Source organism: Oncorhynchus kisutch, linkage group LG6 (assembly GCF_002021735.2).
Source record: "Oncorhynchus kisutch isolate 150728-3 linkage group LG6, Okis_V2, whole genome shotgun sequence".
Lineage (NCBI taxonomy): Eukaryota > Metazoa > Chordata > Actinopteri > Salmoniformes > Salmonidae > Oncorhynchus > Oncorhynchus kisutch.
This window is the reverse complement of record NC_034179.2, coordinates 61,695,260-61,712,921: the sequence shown is the minus strand read 5'-3', so window position 1 is coordinate 61,712,921 and position 17,662 is coordinate 61,695,260. Positions and strand designations below refer to the sequence as shown.

At 41.3% G+C, this 17,662-nt stretch overlaps 1 protein-coding gene across 1 annotated transcript; it reads right to left on the bottom strand.

Annotated features, from left to right (window-relative positions):
• Positions 1-4,871: 4,871 nt before the first annotated feature.
• On the bottom strand, positions 4,872-11,005 carry LOC109893091 (nuclear pore complex protein Nup214). Its single transcript, XM_020486134.2, has 6 exons — positions 10,155-11,005; positions 9,428-9,523; positions 8,254-8,487; positions 7,923-8,082; positions 7,628-7,669; positions 4,872-7,518 (listed from the first exon to the last, which is right to left on the bottom strand). The coding sequence occupies exons 1-6, from the start codon at positions 10,851-10,853 to the stop codon at positions 5,564-5,566; spliced, it is 3,186 nt and encodes a 1,061-aa protein (XP_020341723.2). The 5' UTR covers positions 10,854-11,005; the 3' UTR covers positions 4,872-5,563.
• Positions 11,006-17,662: the final 6,657 nt, after the last annotated feature.

The following is a 17,662-nucleotide window of genomic DNA, read 5'->3' as shown; positions in this document are numbered from 1 at the left end:
ACGAAACAATGGTAAGCATGTATGACTACACATATATAACTAAGTCTTACATTTAAAAAAAAGAAGTCTGGGTCAATATTTATTAAAGATTACAGAGTAGAAGTGCTGATCTAGGACGAGGTCCACCCTGACTATAATTATCAGATTCAATATGATCTAAAAGCCCAAACTGATCCTAGATCAGCACTCCTTTTCTAAAGAGATTGAAATGGTGCAATGTGAAAGTCTACACACTGTCACGACTTCCGCCGAAGTCGGCCCCTCTCCTTGTTCGGGCAGCGGTCGACGTCACCGGCTTTCTAGCCATCCCCGCTCCATTTTTCTATTATCCATTTGTTTTGTCTTGTTCCAATCACACTACATGTATTTATCCCTCGGTTCCCCCTCATGTCTTTGTGTGTAATTATTTGTGTGTTACGTGTTGTAAGCACTAGGCTAAGCGTTTGTTATTTTCCGTGTGTTTTCATGAAGCTTATTTGTATTGTTATACATTTGTGTGACTATTATGCGCGCTATACACTTTGCCTTGTTGGCTGGAGGAGGTTTTTGACGCAGCTGCGTCCGTCTGTATATCTCTCCTGCCGTAATAAAGTGTGCGCCTGTTCACAATTCTCTGCATCTGACTTCACCTGAAGTACGTGCACGCCTGACACACACCCCTTGTACAATTCACATTTTGCTGCCTTAAAATCTTAAAAGGGATTCGATTTGATTTTCCCACTACTGATCTCCAAAACCTGCTCCACATTTTCAAAGTGAAAGAAAAAGTTAAAATTAAAGATGTCTTGATTGCGTATGTGTAACGGCTCTCCTCTTCGTCTGATTATGAGGAATATGAATAATCGGAACAACACGCAGCGTGGTAAGTGTCCAGAGTAAATATAATTAAATAAACTGAATGACCAAAAAACAACAACACGCGTGAACGACACGAAACAGTCCTGTAAGGTGAAAAACAGACCGCAAACTACCCACAAACACAGGTGGGAACAGGCTACCTAAGTATGGTTCTCAATCAGAGACAACGATAAACAGCCGCCTCTGATTGGGAACCATGCCAGGCCAAACACATAGAAATATGACACACAGAACAAAACATAGAATGAAAAACATAGAATGCCCACCCCAACTCACGCCCTGACCAAACCAAAATAGAGACATAAAAAAGGAACTAAGGTCAGGATGTGACCGTATGTCTTCACACCCCTGAGTCAATACTTGGTGGAAGCACCTTTACATCTGTAAATCATTTTGAATAAGATTCTACAAACTCTGCACAACTCTTAGTTCAACATACACTGAGTGTACAAAACATTAGGAATACCTACACCATTCATATAAATTATTTTTTTATCAGGTTTATTCTTTTGCAGCCATTCTTATATTGACAATTTGTTAATAAAACTTGATGTCATTTTTTTGTGTTCTACTTGTAGCCCTGGTTGTCCTGAAAAGAAAATGGGAAAACACTTAATTGTGAGGCTAAATGTAATGGCTGGACATGCTGATAAATGAAAGTCAGATAAATGAAAAGTCATTTTTTTTCTGGGGTCTCGGAACTGATGGGGTTAACGTATTACCTGCTGACAATTTGGCCTTCATCCCAAATCTGTGACCTCATCGTGCCCATTAAAAGAAAAAGAAAGGTATGATCACTTACGATTTTAGCAGAACTGAAAGTGAAAATGGATAGAGCATTGTACTTACAAGAATTGATGCTGTTTTGAAGGAAAAGGGTGGTCAAACCAAATATGGATTTGATTTAGATTTTTCTTCTGTTCACTCACTTTGCATTTAGTTAATTGATCAATGTAATCTATTATTAACATGTCTATTTTTGAAAGCATTCTTACTTTACAGCATTTTTTTTTTTACACCTGCCTAAAACTTTTGCATAGTACTGTATATATAATTTTAAGGCAGCAAAATTTGACAGCTGTGCAAGGGGTGTGTAGACTTTCACAAGGCACTGTAAATGGGCCCCGCTCTCATTTAATTCCCATCTATGTGCACTCTGACAGGTCGGCCCTGTCAGAGTGCACATTAGAACAGGCGTCATTCATAGAGCAATTTACACACAACAAATACTAACCTGAACTGAGTGTTTTGACTTGTAAAAGAGTGAATGAGAAAGACTCCTACAATAATAGTTTTAGTCAGGTTGCGACATGTCGACATTGTTAAATCCTATACTTACAACTTGTGCTAAGTTAGGATATTATACTGAATTGAATCGACCAGACTCAGAGGTAAACTTCCACGTCTTTTCACCGCCACTGTCCGTGTAACAAGCCCCGCATTCCTTTACTGACGTGGTGATGTCATATATCAGTACGCCACATCAATACACAGCAGTCATACCGTTGGTACAGTTGTTGTAAGAGATCTGTGGTGTACGGCTTTCTCTGTAACTGTAGACTTGAAGAACAGATACGTTTTGGTTAGGGTAAAAAGGGGGTGAAAACTGTACCCAGCCACAAGCTCAGTGGAAAACTTAGCTTTGTCTATCTGTAGTGTTTAAACCACATCTGCTCGTGGTAAAAAAAAAATGTCAGCGGTAAGTGTTGGGGAAGCTACTCTGTATAGTTTACCAAGCTACCAATTACCTCACACTGGAAGAAGTTGAGCTACAGTAAAGCTACCCATAAGAGAAATATAGTTTGTTTACCGATATCTAAAGCTACTTTCAAACCTGGCTCAGGAAAAATGATCTATATGAAATGTCATTCAATGCAAAGTCATAGAACACGACTGCAAAAACAGATCAATCTGGAGTCAGATATTACTGTGACAGAATGGGTGTCATTTAAAAAAGTGGGTAAAAAATGTTATTAACCATGAAATCAAAGATTTGAATTGAGTTAAACTAGCATCAAGCTACTGCAAAATGTCGTTAAATTACTCGTTGAATTACTTGAAGCAGAACTACTCCCCAACACTGTCAGTGGTGGAATAATGTTTTTTAAAGGGCAAGACCTTATAATGTCCAAATAATAAGCCATTGTTACACCTTTATAAAATGTGAGTGAACAATTAGGGATTATTCCAGCATTTAAACATGAATTGTCATTACAGGAATTTATAATGGATTATTAATAAAGGTTTTTGTGATATTTCCTGAAAATGTTTTCTGAAAATGTTTTACTTTGTCTCTGCTGAGGTTATGAGTAGTAAACACAGTAGACATGTAGGAAAGCATTGAGTCACTTGTATAACACACAGCATTCCGAAGCAGACAGCGTGCACCCTGTAGAATCTCCTCTCTGCACTGGCAGTTCCTGAAATCAACACCTTTTACAGGTTTCCAGGTCAGATCACACCTTGTTGGGTAGGAACAAGTACACACGTACAGTGCATTCAGAAAGTATTCAGACTCCTTTACTTTTTCCACATTTTGTTATGTTACAGCATTGTTCTGAAAATTATTACATTGTCCCCCCCCCCCCCTCATCAATCTACACACAATACCCTATAATGACAAGGCAAAAACTGTTTTATACATTTTTGCAGATGTATTAGAAATAAAAAACAGAAATATCACATTAGGTATTCAGACCCTTTACTCAGTACTTTGTTTAAGCACCTTTGGCAGCGATTACAGCCTCAAGTCTCTTTGGATATGACGCTACAAGCTTGGCACACCTGTATTTGGGGAGTTTCTCCCATTCTTATCTGCAGATCCTCTCAAGCTCTGTCAGGTTGGATGGGGAGCGTCGGGTTCAAATCCAGGCTGTCGCTGGGCCACTCAAGGACATTCAGAGACTTGTCCCGAAGCCACCCCTGCGTTGTCTTGGCTGTTTGCTTAGGGTTGTTGTCCTGTTGGAAGGTGAACCTTCGCCCCAGTTTGAGGTCCTCAGTGCTCTGGAGCAGGTTTCCATCAAGGATCTCTGCACTTTTCTCTATTCATCTTTCCTTCAATCCTGACTATTCTCCCAGTCCCTGCCACTGAAAAACATCCCTACAGCTTGATACTGCCACCACCATGCTTCACCATAGGGATGGTGCCAGGTTTCCTCCAGACATGACACTTGCCATTCAGGCCAAAGAGTTCAATCTTGGTTTCTTGTTTCTCATGGTCTGAGAATGGCTTCCGTCTGGCCACTCTACCATAAGGCCTGATAGGTGGAATGCTGCAGAGATTGTTGTCCTTCTGAAAGATTCCACAGATGAACTCTGGAGCACTCTCAGAGTGACCATCGGGTTCTTGGTCACCTCCCTGACCAAGGCCCTTCTCCCCCGATTGCTCAGTTTGGCCAGGCGGCCAGCTCTAGGAAGAGTCTTGGTGGTTCCAAACTTCTTCCCTTTAAGAATGATGGAGGCCACTGGGTTTTTGGGGACCTTCAATGCTGCAGAATTTCTTTAACACCTTTTCCCCCTATTTGTCGAGAGCATCCTGATCGGTTCCATCACCGCCTGGTATGGCAACTGCTCGGCATCTGACCGTAAGGCGCTAGAGTGTGGTGCGTACAGCCCAGTACATCACTGTGGCCAAGCTTCCTGCCATCCAGGACCTATATACACTAGGCGGTGTCAGAGGAAAGCCCCAAAAAATTGTCAGACTCCAGTCACCCAAGTCATAGACTGTTCTCTCTGCTACCGCTTGTCGTGCGGTAGCAGAGTGCCAAGTCTATGACCAAAAGACTCCTTAACAGCTTCTACCCCCAAGCCATAAGACTGCTGAACAATTAATCAAATGGCCACCCAGACTGTTTACATTGAGTCCCCCCCCCACTCCATCTGTTATTATACTGCTGCTATTTATTATCTATGCATAGTCACTTTACCCCTACCGACATGTACAAATGACCTTGACTAACCTGTGCCCCCGCACATTGACTAAGTACTGATACATAGCCTTGTTATTGTGTTACTTTTTAGATTTTTTAAAACTTTAGTTTATTTGGTAAATATTTTCTTAAACAATGCAGTTCAATAAAGAGTTAAGGGCTTGTAACTAAGCATTTCACGGTAAGGTTTATACCCGTTTTATTCGGCGCATGTGACAAATAACATTTGATTTGATAGGTATGCCGTCAGTACGAAAACAGCAACACACATGCACACACACACCAAACAAATACATAAAAATGGCTGTGAGATCCATGTGTTAAGTGCTATGTACATATTGTACTTAATGGTAAATACAGAAACAATATGTAAGAAACTACAATTGCACCAACATAACATCAAGCTGTCACATTTGTATTTATTTAGCCAGATTGTCCCATTGAAGTCAGAATACATATTTTTCAAAACAGACCACGAGAATTTAGGGACTGCATAAGAGTGAGACTGTTGTTTGAATGCCATCTTCTGGCAGAAAATTGTTACATTATCATGGGTATATTACAGTTTTTAAAATCAGTGGAAGAAATCCATTTAATTCAGTACAAAGAACATCAAATCCATCACAGTATTGGTACTGCATAACAAATTAAAGTACACACGTGTATATTAACATGGGCAAACTCATTGTATTATTATTTATTTACAATTTCTAGTGTAATCCCATGATGTGTAACCCTGATAACAGCATTTCTTCATTGATAGGAGAATGCTTGGTTTAGTTTTCTAAAATAGAAATCTCCACGACACCAGGCTGGTCTGCAGGCTTGCCAAAGGAGGATCCTGTTTTAGATGCAGGACTTCCAAAGAGTGGTGAACCTGTGTTAGATGCAGGCTTGCCAAAGAGGGGTGAACCTGTATTAGATGCAGGCTTGCCAAAGAGGGATAAACCTGTGTTAGCTTCAGGCTTGCCAAAGAGGGGTGATCCTGTGTTAAATGCAGGCTTGCCAAAGAGGGGTGAACCTGTGTTAGATGCAGGCTTGCCAAAGAGGGGTGAACCTGTGTTAGATGCAGGCTTGCCAAAGAGGGACGAACCTGTGTTAGATGCAGGCTTGCCAAAGAGGGGTGAACCTGTGTTAGATGCAGGCTTGCCAAAGAGGGGTAAACCTGTGTTAGATTCAGGCTTGCCAAATGAGAATCCTGTGTTAGCTTCAGGCTTGCCAAATGAGAATCCTGTGTTAGCTTCAGGCTTGCCAAAGAGGAGTGATCCTGTGTTAAATGCAGGCTTGCCAAAGAGTGGTGAACCTGTGTTAGATGCAGGATTGCCAAAGAGGGGTGAACCTGTGTTAGATGCAGGCTTGCCAAAGAGGGGTGAACCTGTGTTAGATGCAGGCTTGCCAAATGAGAATCCTGTGTTAGCTTCAGGCTTGCCAAAGAGGGATAAACCTGTGTTAGCTTCAGGCTTGCCAAAGAGGGGTGATCCTGTGTTAGATGCAGGCTTGCCAAAGAGGGGTGAACCTGTGTTAGATGCAGGCTTGCCAAAGAGGGGTGAACCTGTGTTAGATTCAGGCTTGCCAAAGAGGGACGAACCTGTGTTAGATTCAGGCTTGCCAAAGAGGGACGAACCTGTGTTAGATTCAGGCTTGCCAAAGAGGGGTGAACCTGTATTAGATGCAGGCTTGCCAAATGAGAATCCTGTGTTAGCTTCAGGCTTGCCAAAGAGGGATAAACCTGTGTTAGCTTCAGGCTTGCCAAAGAGGGATAAACCTGTGTTAGCTTCAGGCTTGCCAAAGAGGGATAAACCTGTGTTAGCTTCAGGCTTGCCAAAGAGGGGTGAACCTGTGTTAGATTCAGGCTTGCCAAATGAGAATCCTGTGTTAGCTTCAGGCTTGCCAAATGAGAATCCTGTGTTAGCTTCAGGCTTGCCAAAGAGGGATAAACCTGTGTTAGCTTCAGGCTTGCCAAAGAGGGACGAACCTGTGTTAGATTCAGGCTTGCCAAAGAGGGATGAGCCTGCGTTACATTTAGGCTTGCCAAAGAGGGGTGAACCTGTGTTAGATTCAGGCTTGCCAAAGAGGGGTGATCCTGTGTTAGATTCAGGCTTGCCAAAGAGGGGTGAACCGGTGTTAGATTCAGGTTTGTCAAAGAGGGGTGAACCTGTGTTACATTTAGGCTCGCCAAAGGAGAAACCTGTGCTAGGCTTTTCACTACTATTGTTGTCAGATACAAGTTTGGTGAAAGGACCGCTGTCAGTGTTTAATGCTGCCTTACAAAAATCATCCACGTCAACTGCAGGCTTACCACAAACACCGACAGGACAATTGAAAATGCTGCTACTTGTTGTGGTAGCAGGTGTGCTGTTAAGGACTGCTATACCAGCTCCAGATGCAGGTTTGGTGAACCCTTCAGTGTTAGATGAGGATTTAGTAAGCAGGGGATTGATGTTCATATTAGACGCCGATTTGGTCAAGAGAAGGTTGTCCGTGATGGACAAGGGTTTGGTGAGGATGGTCTCTACTCTAGCAGGCTTAGTGTCATTTGATGGCCCTTTTTCGGTGAATAGGATCGCTGAGCCAGTTGGAGGTTTGCTCATAGAAGAGCACTTCAAGATAGAGGACTTTGTACAGAGGGAAAGGGGAGTGTCACAGGTTACTGCAGGTTCCCCCATTACCAGGGCGGGCTTGAAGGCTGGGGGGCTCCCATTGGCTTGACCAATTGTCTTTGGAGCTGAAACTGAAATAATTGCACAAACATTTTAGCTCACATAGGCTACAGTATTTTGTGTTTTTTGTGGGGGGGTTTCTGGAAAAATTCTGCATGCTGAGATGATAAACACACTTACATTGGCTGGGCTTTGGTGACTGACGCATATGGATGGCTTTTACTGTGGAAATGGACACAGATACACACATTATTATTATTTCTTACAAGCTTTTAAAATCCAGATTCCAAAATTCAAGGGTTTTCAAAATATATACAGTACCTCATTCACATCTCACATGCCGTCTTAACCCACTGGGAACACACTGGTTGAATCAATGTTGTTTCCACGTCATTTTAATGAAATTGCATAGAACCAACGTGGAATAGACATTGAATTGACGTCTGTGCCCAGTGGGGAACCACTGAAATTCTACCTGTGTTCAATATCCTCTTCATTCCTCCATCACAGAAGCATTCCAACTGCTCCTTGAAATGAGTATAAGCTCTCTTTACTGTCCCAAAATCACACAGCGGGTCAATGTCGATGCTCGGCAGGTCTTCAGATACAGGAGAGCTCCTGGGGTCTTGGTAATGCTGGAAAGATTGAAGAAAGAAAATGGCTTCACATATAGCTGAACTCCAGGGCAGCAAATTATGTCTGTTCATTTAAAGATATCATTCTGTAAAACCGATTATCCTCAAAATAATCCAGTTTCTACTTCTACTACTCTGTGTAAGGTGTATTAAACAAAGAAGTGCTTATACCTGAAGGAAGTATGCGTCATCTTGGGTCAGTGTGAGTTTCTTCAGCTCAGAGTCTCTCTTCTTCAGCGCATTAATCTCCTGCTCCAGACGCTGCAGTTGGGCCTCCGCCCAGTTCACCTCCACCTTTTCCTGAGCCCTGATCAGCTCCTTCACTTGGTTGCCCCTCCGCTCCAGATATACTTTCAGCTCCGAGAGCGTCCTGGTGCTGTCCAGAACAGCTTCCCTTGCAGAGCGCTGATCGAAAGGAATATAGTGATTTAGACCCTGCCTCAATGTTCTGGTACTTAATTACCCCCGACAAAGATCAACAGGGAGTCAGTCGATAAGAGTGACCACATAAATACCAATATAAACAAACAGCAATTCAATGTCTGTGCCCTTGCAAAGAAACAGTCACTAGAACAGATAGTAAAAAAAAAAAAAAAAGCAAAACCATTTTAATGTTAATCATCATATCCCACATATGTTTTACAAATATGTCCTGCAGAATGTGTTGCCCTTTGGTCTGACATGCATTTGGCAACATGCGAGCGCAAGGCCAAGCTTCAGTGCCTGATCAAGACAGTGGGGAAGGATCATTGGTAGTATGGACCAAGAATCAGCTGCTTCCAGCCTGTACACAAAACTCATCCTCCAAAAATGTAACATTTTCCAGGACAGTACACATCCCCTTCACCCGAAATTCAGTCATAGCCTGGCTAGGGGAAGACGACTTCTTTAAAAAAGAAGCTCAGGAAAAACAGATATAAGGACTCTTTAATTCCAACAGCCATTAGGCTGTACAATGGATAGTCTAATTGGACTGTTGACTAGTTGATAGGTGTGTACAGTAAATGTATTGCACTTGCACTGTAAATCTGCAGCCTATTGTACTTTCGTATATAAAATGTATTGTGTATTATTTTGTGTTACATATTTTGTCTTTTTAAGCAAATTACCAAATTAATATATCATTGGTGGGATAATAAAGGTCATCTAATCAAATCAATCTAATTAAAAGATGCACTAGTACTTTAGAACGCTAATAAGATGGAGATAACAGATTCAATGCAGTACAACATGTGTACAGATAAAGTTGTGGCAGATTAAGTTCACGTCAAACACCACCACCACTCCCTCGCTCTTACCTTGATCATATACAGTAGCCCATCTCTTGCAAAACATCCTAGCTCACCTTAAACGACACCAAAGCTCCCCTCAGGTGCTCCACCTCCTCTTCCTTTTCCTTGACTTTCTGTCTACATGATCCTCCTGTGGCCTCTGTCTCTTTCTGTGTGCAGAGAGAAGCCCCAGACAGACAACTCAACATGAGCTTTCCACTTTCTTAACAAACAAATGCACTAATAGCACCAAAGGAAACATGATAAGTAGAGCTGAACAGATAGTGACACAGGTGAGACTATAGGTGATAACCAGCATAGATCAGGATGTGATTTACAAGATTAGGCTAATTGGCAGAACTAAAACTATAAAACCTATGTAAATTACAATCGCCAGAACGGCCAAACAAAACAACATTTTACGGCCGTTTGGGCCTCTAACATTAGATCAAGTTCGATCTCCACGATTCATTCTTTTAAAGTTCGCTACAAATTCAGATATTTTATTAAGTAGTGATCCATTCAGACTACTACATTTGTCATCACACAGGACCACGCAGTGTTAGGTTGACTCTCTCAGGCAGGATGAAAACGACTACATCGACCATGGTCCTTTACTAGTTACGGCCACTTTCACCGTAAACCATGTTAATGTGCCATTCAGACCCATTCAGCAATATAGCGCACTTTAAATTCTAATACTCCTTCATCCGCCATTGGGAGTTTTCCATAGGAAAATCGTGGATGACGTCAGCGCTACCACAATCTACTGGCTTTAATGTCTATGGTTTTAGCACCTACCTGCTTCTCCATTCTTTCAGCTGATGCAGCGACGGTGACATGGCCTTTGTGATCGTACAGTGCACAACTCACACACACACACAGTTTGTCGGTTCTGCAGTAAACCTCCAGCAGTTTGTGATGAGTTGAGCAAACCCGTTCCTGTAATCGTCGTGTAGCATCCAGCAGCTTGTGCCTTCCAAAGGAAGGGTTTTCATAGTGGGGCTTTAGGTGAGTCTCACAGTAAGAAGCCAGGCACACCAGGCAGGACTTGACAGCTTGGTTCGCTCCTCTAGTGCAGAAGTCACATGCAACCACATCTTCCGTAAGAGGAGCAGCTTGGAGTTCTGTCTTCTTCAGTTTCGCCACCATTTCAGCCAGAATAGTATTTTGGTTCAGAGTGGGCCAAGGTTGTGTAAGACTTTCTTTGCACTGGGGGCAGATCTGACCTCCCATCTGGTCCTCCTGCTCCCATAAGCCCTGGATACAGACCATACAGTGACTGTGTCCACAAGGCATAGTCACCGGATCTTTCAGCAGGTCTAGACAGATGGGACATTTGAAGAGGTCCTGTTCCAATGAGACAGAGGCTGTCACTTTACTCGCCATTGTGTCTGATCTACAGCTAACTAGTCTAGAGCGTAAAATAGAGAACTGAGGTGGGTACTTCACTGACTGAAGAGAACGGGAACATATAGTGAAAGAAAAAAAGAGTTTCATTTCTCTTGAAATCCTGACTCACTGTGGGTATGGTCACATTGTTCATTAGTTTTGTCTCTGACGCTCGAGGTTGCCAGGCTGCTCACCATAACGCGCACCTGCCACCAACGTTGCGCGCGCCAGTGCTTCGTCGGACTCACCTGGACTCCATCACGTCATTGATTGCCTGCCATATATCTGTCACTTCCTCAGTTTCATTCCCGTGTCTGCATCGATGTTGTTTTGTTTCTCTTGTCCAGACGCTTCTCTGGCTTTTGTTTATATTTATTATAAAATCCTCACCCTGTACTTGCTTCCGGTCTCCCAGCGTCTGCCGTTACGGAACCGTTTCAAGTTTATGTAAAATCCTCTACCTTCTGTATATCAAGTTTCCACACATCTACTGATATGTGGCTATTATTCTCTTTCTATCGTATATTGTTACTCAACATACCGAATATGGTAATGGACATTTTCTTTGTTTAGTTTGAGGCTTTTTTAATGATCATATATATATATGCAGCTTCTTCTTACTGTCACAACATTTTCAGAGATTTGATGAGATGTGTGATGAGATTATTTTAGGGAATACATAGATACATAGTTAAGTTTGTATTTACTCTGAAAATGAATTACATATACACAGTGTACAAAACATTAGGAACACCTTCCTAATATTGAGTTGCACTCCCTTTTGCCCTCAGAACATCCCCAATTCGTCAGGGCATGAACTCTACAAGGTGTCGAAAGCGTTCTTTATACACATGGGAAACTGTTGACCGTGAAAAACCCAGCAGGGTTGCAGTTCTTGACACTCAAACCGATGCGCCTGACACCTACTACCATACCCCGTTCAAAGCCACTTATTTTGTCTTGCCCATTCACCCTCTGAATGGCACACATACACAATCAATGTCTCAAAGCCTAAACATGCTTATTCAACCTATCTCCTCCCCTTCATCTACACTGATTGAAGTGGATTTAACAAGTGTCATCAATAAGGGACCATAGCTTTCACCTGGTCAGTCTGTCATGAAAAGAGCAGGTGTTCCTAATGTTTTGTACACTCAGTGTAAGTGCAATGCAATATCTATTTTCACTTTCAGTTCCGCTCATACATGTATTCTTATTTTAATGTACACGATGAGGTAACAGATTTGGGATAATGACCAAATTGGCAGCAGAGAATGTCATTAACCGTATCAGTCCCGAGACCTCAGCAAAATTCGGATTTTCATTTATCTGACTTTCATTTATCTGCATGTCCAGCTCTTATATATACATTTTTAAGACAACCAGGGATACAAGTAGAACACAAAACAATTTGGCATCAACATTTGCATTCATGAGTTTTATTGACAAATTGTCAATAAAAAAATAAAGTCTGCCAAAGAAAAAAATATATAAAAATGACTTTATATGAATGCTGTAATTACAGAAATGGTTTGTTCAATGGGAAATTAATATCCAACTAGTCAGTGACAACTGTGTAGTTTGTAGATTGTGACAGCAGCTATGTGAGCTTATTACAGTATTATAGATACTATGTCCTAGGATTCCTTATGATCTTCTAACGACTCTTGAATAGCGTTTGAGCGTCATAGAGCAAAACCTATTACATGTGCATGTTTGTGGGAGCTCAGCTTTTCATAGATTGTTTATCGTTTGTAACTCAAACAGTTTGAATCAACTTTTGTTTTTAAAGTGAAATTTCAACCACAGGATTATGTCATCATGTTAGCCAAATTTTTACATAGACAAACCTTGTATAAAATATGTTGAATTTGTACCTTTAAAACAACGTCAGATCTTCAACATTATATCCACTATCAGAAAAACAAAACAATAGGGAGCACTGTGATCTATCTAAAGATACACTTTGGTCTCCCATCCAGGATTTTAACCAAACCCAGCCCTGCTTAGTTGTGCTATTTGCCAGTAACTATTTTCAATGTGCTATCGTGAATGATTGTTGAGAGTTCTCTACTTAAAAACAAAATATATTTACTGTTTCTATCGAAGCCATTCCACTCTCCTCAAACAAAAGCATGGTATTCATTCACTGTAAGAGCTACAGTAAATTGGACAGTTCAGTTAAATTAACAATAATTTAAGCTTTCTGCCAATATCAGATATGTCTATGTCCTGGGAAATGTTATTGTTACTTACAACCTCATGCTAATCACATTAGCCTACTATTGCTCAACTGTCCTGTGGAAGGGACACCGATCCTGAATAAGTTTTTAACAAGGAAAATGAAATGTAACCATACTTTATAACTAAAATAATCAATGATGACATTTAGGTCTAGGTCTAGGCTTTATACTGACATTTAGGTCAGTATAAAGCATTTGCAAAGTCATCATCAGTCATGATTTAAATTCAACCTAGATTTTAAACTAAAATTGACAATACAACAGTCCTATATTTAGTAGGGATGTAATGCACGGCTCATTATGTATTGCGGTTTTGGGGTCACAGTTCAAGTACAGAGGGAAAATGAATGCCAACAGTTACTTTAGTTATTTTTTGTTTATTTGGCAAAGCTAAAAAGCACCCTATTTGTGACCCAAGTCCAGCTACTGTGGCAGCATTCACAAGGTTTCTGGCATTATATGTTGTAACAGGGATTGTTATGTTGAGCCTCTCAAGTAGAGGTCTTAAGAAAAAATACTTGAAAGTAGTACTTAAGTAGTTTTTGGGGGTATCTGTACTTTACTCTACTATTTCTATTTTGGACAACTTTTCCTTTTACTTCAGTACATTCCTAAATAAAATAATGTACTTTTTACTCCATACATTTTCCCTGACACCCAAAAGTACTCATTACATTTGGAATGTTTAGCAGAACAGGAAAATTGTCTAATTCACACACTTATCAAGAAAACATCCCTGGTCATCCCTACTGCCTCTGATCTGGCAGACTCACTAAACACATGCTTTGTTTGTAAATGATTATTGTGTTGGAGTGTGACCCTGGCTGTCCCGTATTTTACTGGGTGACTTTCACTTTTACTTGAGTAATTTTATTTTATATTTAATCCCAAAAGATCTCTGGCCAACAACATGGCCAACAACTATGCCATGCTATTTGATTGTAGGTGACAGCTTTGAGCTGCCAGATATTCCATCTGTACTAGCTAGTTAACGTGAGCTAACTATTTGGCAACAATGCTATAGACCTCTATATGAGTGACTGTGTCCAACACACCTGTTGTTATGTTGAGCACCTACTGAACAAAAGGATGTTATTATGAAATACACTTTTTTTCTCCCCTTGACTTTTTCCACATTCTATATTCTAAAATGTATTATATTTAAAAAAATGCTCATCAATCTACACACAATACCCCATAATGGCAAAGCAAAAAGAACATGCAGCACTCCACCAATCAGGCCTTTATGGTAGAGTGGCCAAACGGAAGCCACTCTTCATTAAAACGCACATGACAGCCAGCTTGGAGTTTGCCAAAAGGCACCTAAAGACTCTCAGACCAGGAGAAACAAATTATCTGCTCTGATGAAACAAAAATGTAACTCTTTGGCCTGAATGCCAAGCACCACATCTGGAGGAAACCTTGCACAATCCCTATGGTGAAGCATGGTGGTGGAAGCATCATGCTGTGGGGATGTTTTTCAGTGTCAGGGACTGGGAAACCAGGCAAAGATGAAAGGAGCAAAGTACAGAGAGATCCTTGATGAAAACCTGCTCCAGAGCGCTCAGGACCTCAGACTGGGGCGAAGGTTCACCTTCCAACGTGGACACTGACCGTGAGCACACAGCCAAGACAACGCAGGAGTGGCTTCGGCACAAGTCTCTGAATCTCCTTGAGTGGCCCAGCGAGAGCCTGGACTTGAACCCAATCTAACATCTCTGGAGAGACTTGAAAATAGCTGTGCAGCAACATTCCCCATCCAACCTAACAGAGCTTGAGAGGATTTGCAGAGAAGAATGGGATCAACTCCCCAAATACAGGTGTTCCAAGCTTGTAGCGTCATACCCAAGAAGACTCAATGCTGTAATTGCTGCCAACGGTGCTTCAACAAAGTACTGAGTAAAGGGTCTGAATACTTATGTAAATACTTTCCAAAGGCACTGAATATGGACATTTAGACAATGACAATGATGAATACATACACTACCATTCAAAAGTTTGGGGTCACTTACTGTAGAAATGTCCTTGTTTTTGAAAGAAAATCTTTTTTTTCTGTCCATTAAAATAACATCAAATTGATCAGAAATACAGTGAAGACTTTGTTAATGTTGTAAATGACTTTTGTAGCTGGAAACGACAGATTTTTAATGGAATATCTACGTAGGCATATAGAGGCCCATTATCAGCAACCATCACTCCTGTGTTCCAATGGCATGTTGTGTTAGCTAATCCAAGTTTATAATTTTAACAGGCTAATTTTGCAATTATGTTAGCATAGCTGAAAACTGTTGTGCTTATTAAAGATGCAATACAACTGGCCTTCTTTAGACTGGTTGTGCATCTGGAGCATCAGCATTTGTGGGTTCGATTACATGCTCAAAATGGCCAGAAACAAAGAACTTTCTTCTGAAACTCGTCAGTCTATTCTTGTTCTGAGAAATGAAGACTACTCCATGCGAGAAATTACCAAGAAATGGAAGATCTCGTACAACGCTATGACTACTCCCTTCACAGAACAGCGCAAACTGGCCCTAACCAGAATAGAAAGAGGAGTGGGAGGCCCTGGTGCACAACTGAGAAAGAGGACAACTACATTAGAGTGCCTAGTTTGAGAAACAGATGCCTCACAAGTCCTCAACTAGCAGCTTCATTAAATAGTACCTGCAAAACACCAGTCTCAACATCAACAGTGAAGAGGCGACTCCAGGATGCTGGCCTTCTAGGCAGAGATCCTCTGTCCAGTGTCTGTGTTCTTTTGCCCATCTTAATATTTTATTTTTATTGGCCAGTCTGAGATATGTATTTTTCTTTGCAACTCTGCCTAGAAGGCATAAAAAAATTAATTCATGTGAAATGTTATATACACTGTAAAATACCTTAGGCACAATTTCTGTAATTTCCTTTTCAACTAAAATAGCAAATTTTATGACATGGTGGTAATGATATTTCCCGTCGGGTATTTGGGGAAACCGATAAAAATCTATATTTTCTTAAATACACCGCTCAAAAAAATAAAGGGAACACTAAAATAACACATCCTAGATCTGAATTAATTAAATATTCTTTTAAAATATTTTTTTCTTTACATAGTTTAATGTGCTGACAACAAAATCACACAAAAATTATCCATGGAAATCAAATTTATCAACCCATGGAGGTCTGGATTTGGAGTCACACTCAAAATTAAAGTGGAAAACCACACTACAGGCTGATCCAACTTTGATGTAATGTCCTTAAAACAAGTCAAAATTAGGCTCAGTAGTGTGTGTGGCCTCCACGTGCCTGTATGACCTCCCTACAACGCCTGGGCATGCTCCTGATGAGGTGGCGGATGGTCTCCTGAGGGATCTCCTCCCACACCTGGACTAAAGCATCCGCCAACCTGTTCTCTGGCAAATGCTAAACGTCCTGCACGTGTTGGGCTGTCGGGCCCTCATACCACCCTCATGGAGTCTGTTTCTGACCGTTTGAGCAGACACATGCACATTTGTGGCCTACTGGAGGTCATTTTGCAGGGCTCTGGCAGTGCTCCTCCTGCTCCTCCTTGCACAAAGGCGGAGGTAGCAGTCCTGCTGCTGGGTTGTTGCCCTCCTACGGCCTCCTCCACGTCTCCTGATGTACTGGCCTGTCTCCTGGTAGCGCCTCCATGCTCTGGACACTACGCGACAGACACATCAAACCTTCTTGCCACAGCTCGCATTGATGTGCCATCCTGGATGAGCTGCACTACCTGAGCCACTTGTGTGGGTTGTAGACTCCGTCTCATGCTACCACTAGAGTGAAAGCACCGCCAGCATTCAAAAGTGAACAAAACATCAGCCAGGAAGCATAGGAACTGAGAAATGGTCTGTGGTCACCACCTGCAGAACCACTCCTTTATTGGAGGTGTCTTGCTAATTGCCTATAATTTCCACCTGTTGTCTATTCCATTTGCACAACAGCATGTGAAATTTATTGTCAATCAGTGTTGCTTCCTAAGTGGACAGTTTGATTTCACAGAAGTGTGATTGACTTGGAGTTGAGCAGTGTAGTATGGTTTCAACAACTATTAGATTTTGTTTCCAGACAGAGTAAAGAAAATATTCAGATAGATGAAAAAAAGTTTCATGAGGTTTCCTTTTCCATAACATTTCATATCCAAAAGTGACGTATTTGCAAAATCAACCATATATGTATTTTTTTAACTGACAAATGAAATCAGTCAATCCAAACTGTCCATCGTACAATTGATGAATGGAAGGAGACATTCATTGCAAAACACCAAAATGTTTATTGACATTCAGAGATTGTGAAGTAAAGCCTTGGATAGTGGGTAAGCCTACAAGGTAGGGAGGGATGTATTTTCTGTTTGTCGAGATTGAAATAATCTATTTACTGTGGTGTTGAAAACACAAACCATGATTTTTGAAGTGCCTGAAATCTGCATGCTTTGTTTTTTGGTTGTTTGATGCATTGGCACAGAAACCTGTTGATGTAATATGTGGCATCAAAATGTTGAAAATCTGATTTCCACCTAGCTGATCATTGTCTGCAGCTGGCTCTGACCCTAGTGTAATGAAACAGTCAGGGAGAGTGAGCTCGTCTGTGGTGGCCAGTGAACTCTCAACCTTCTGGCCTCTAGCCCCGTGTGGCCTGCACTCTACTACAAAAGCATGCTGAAGTGGCAAAGTCGAT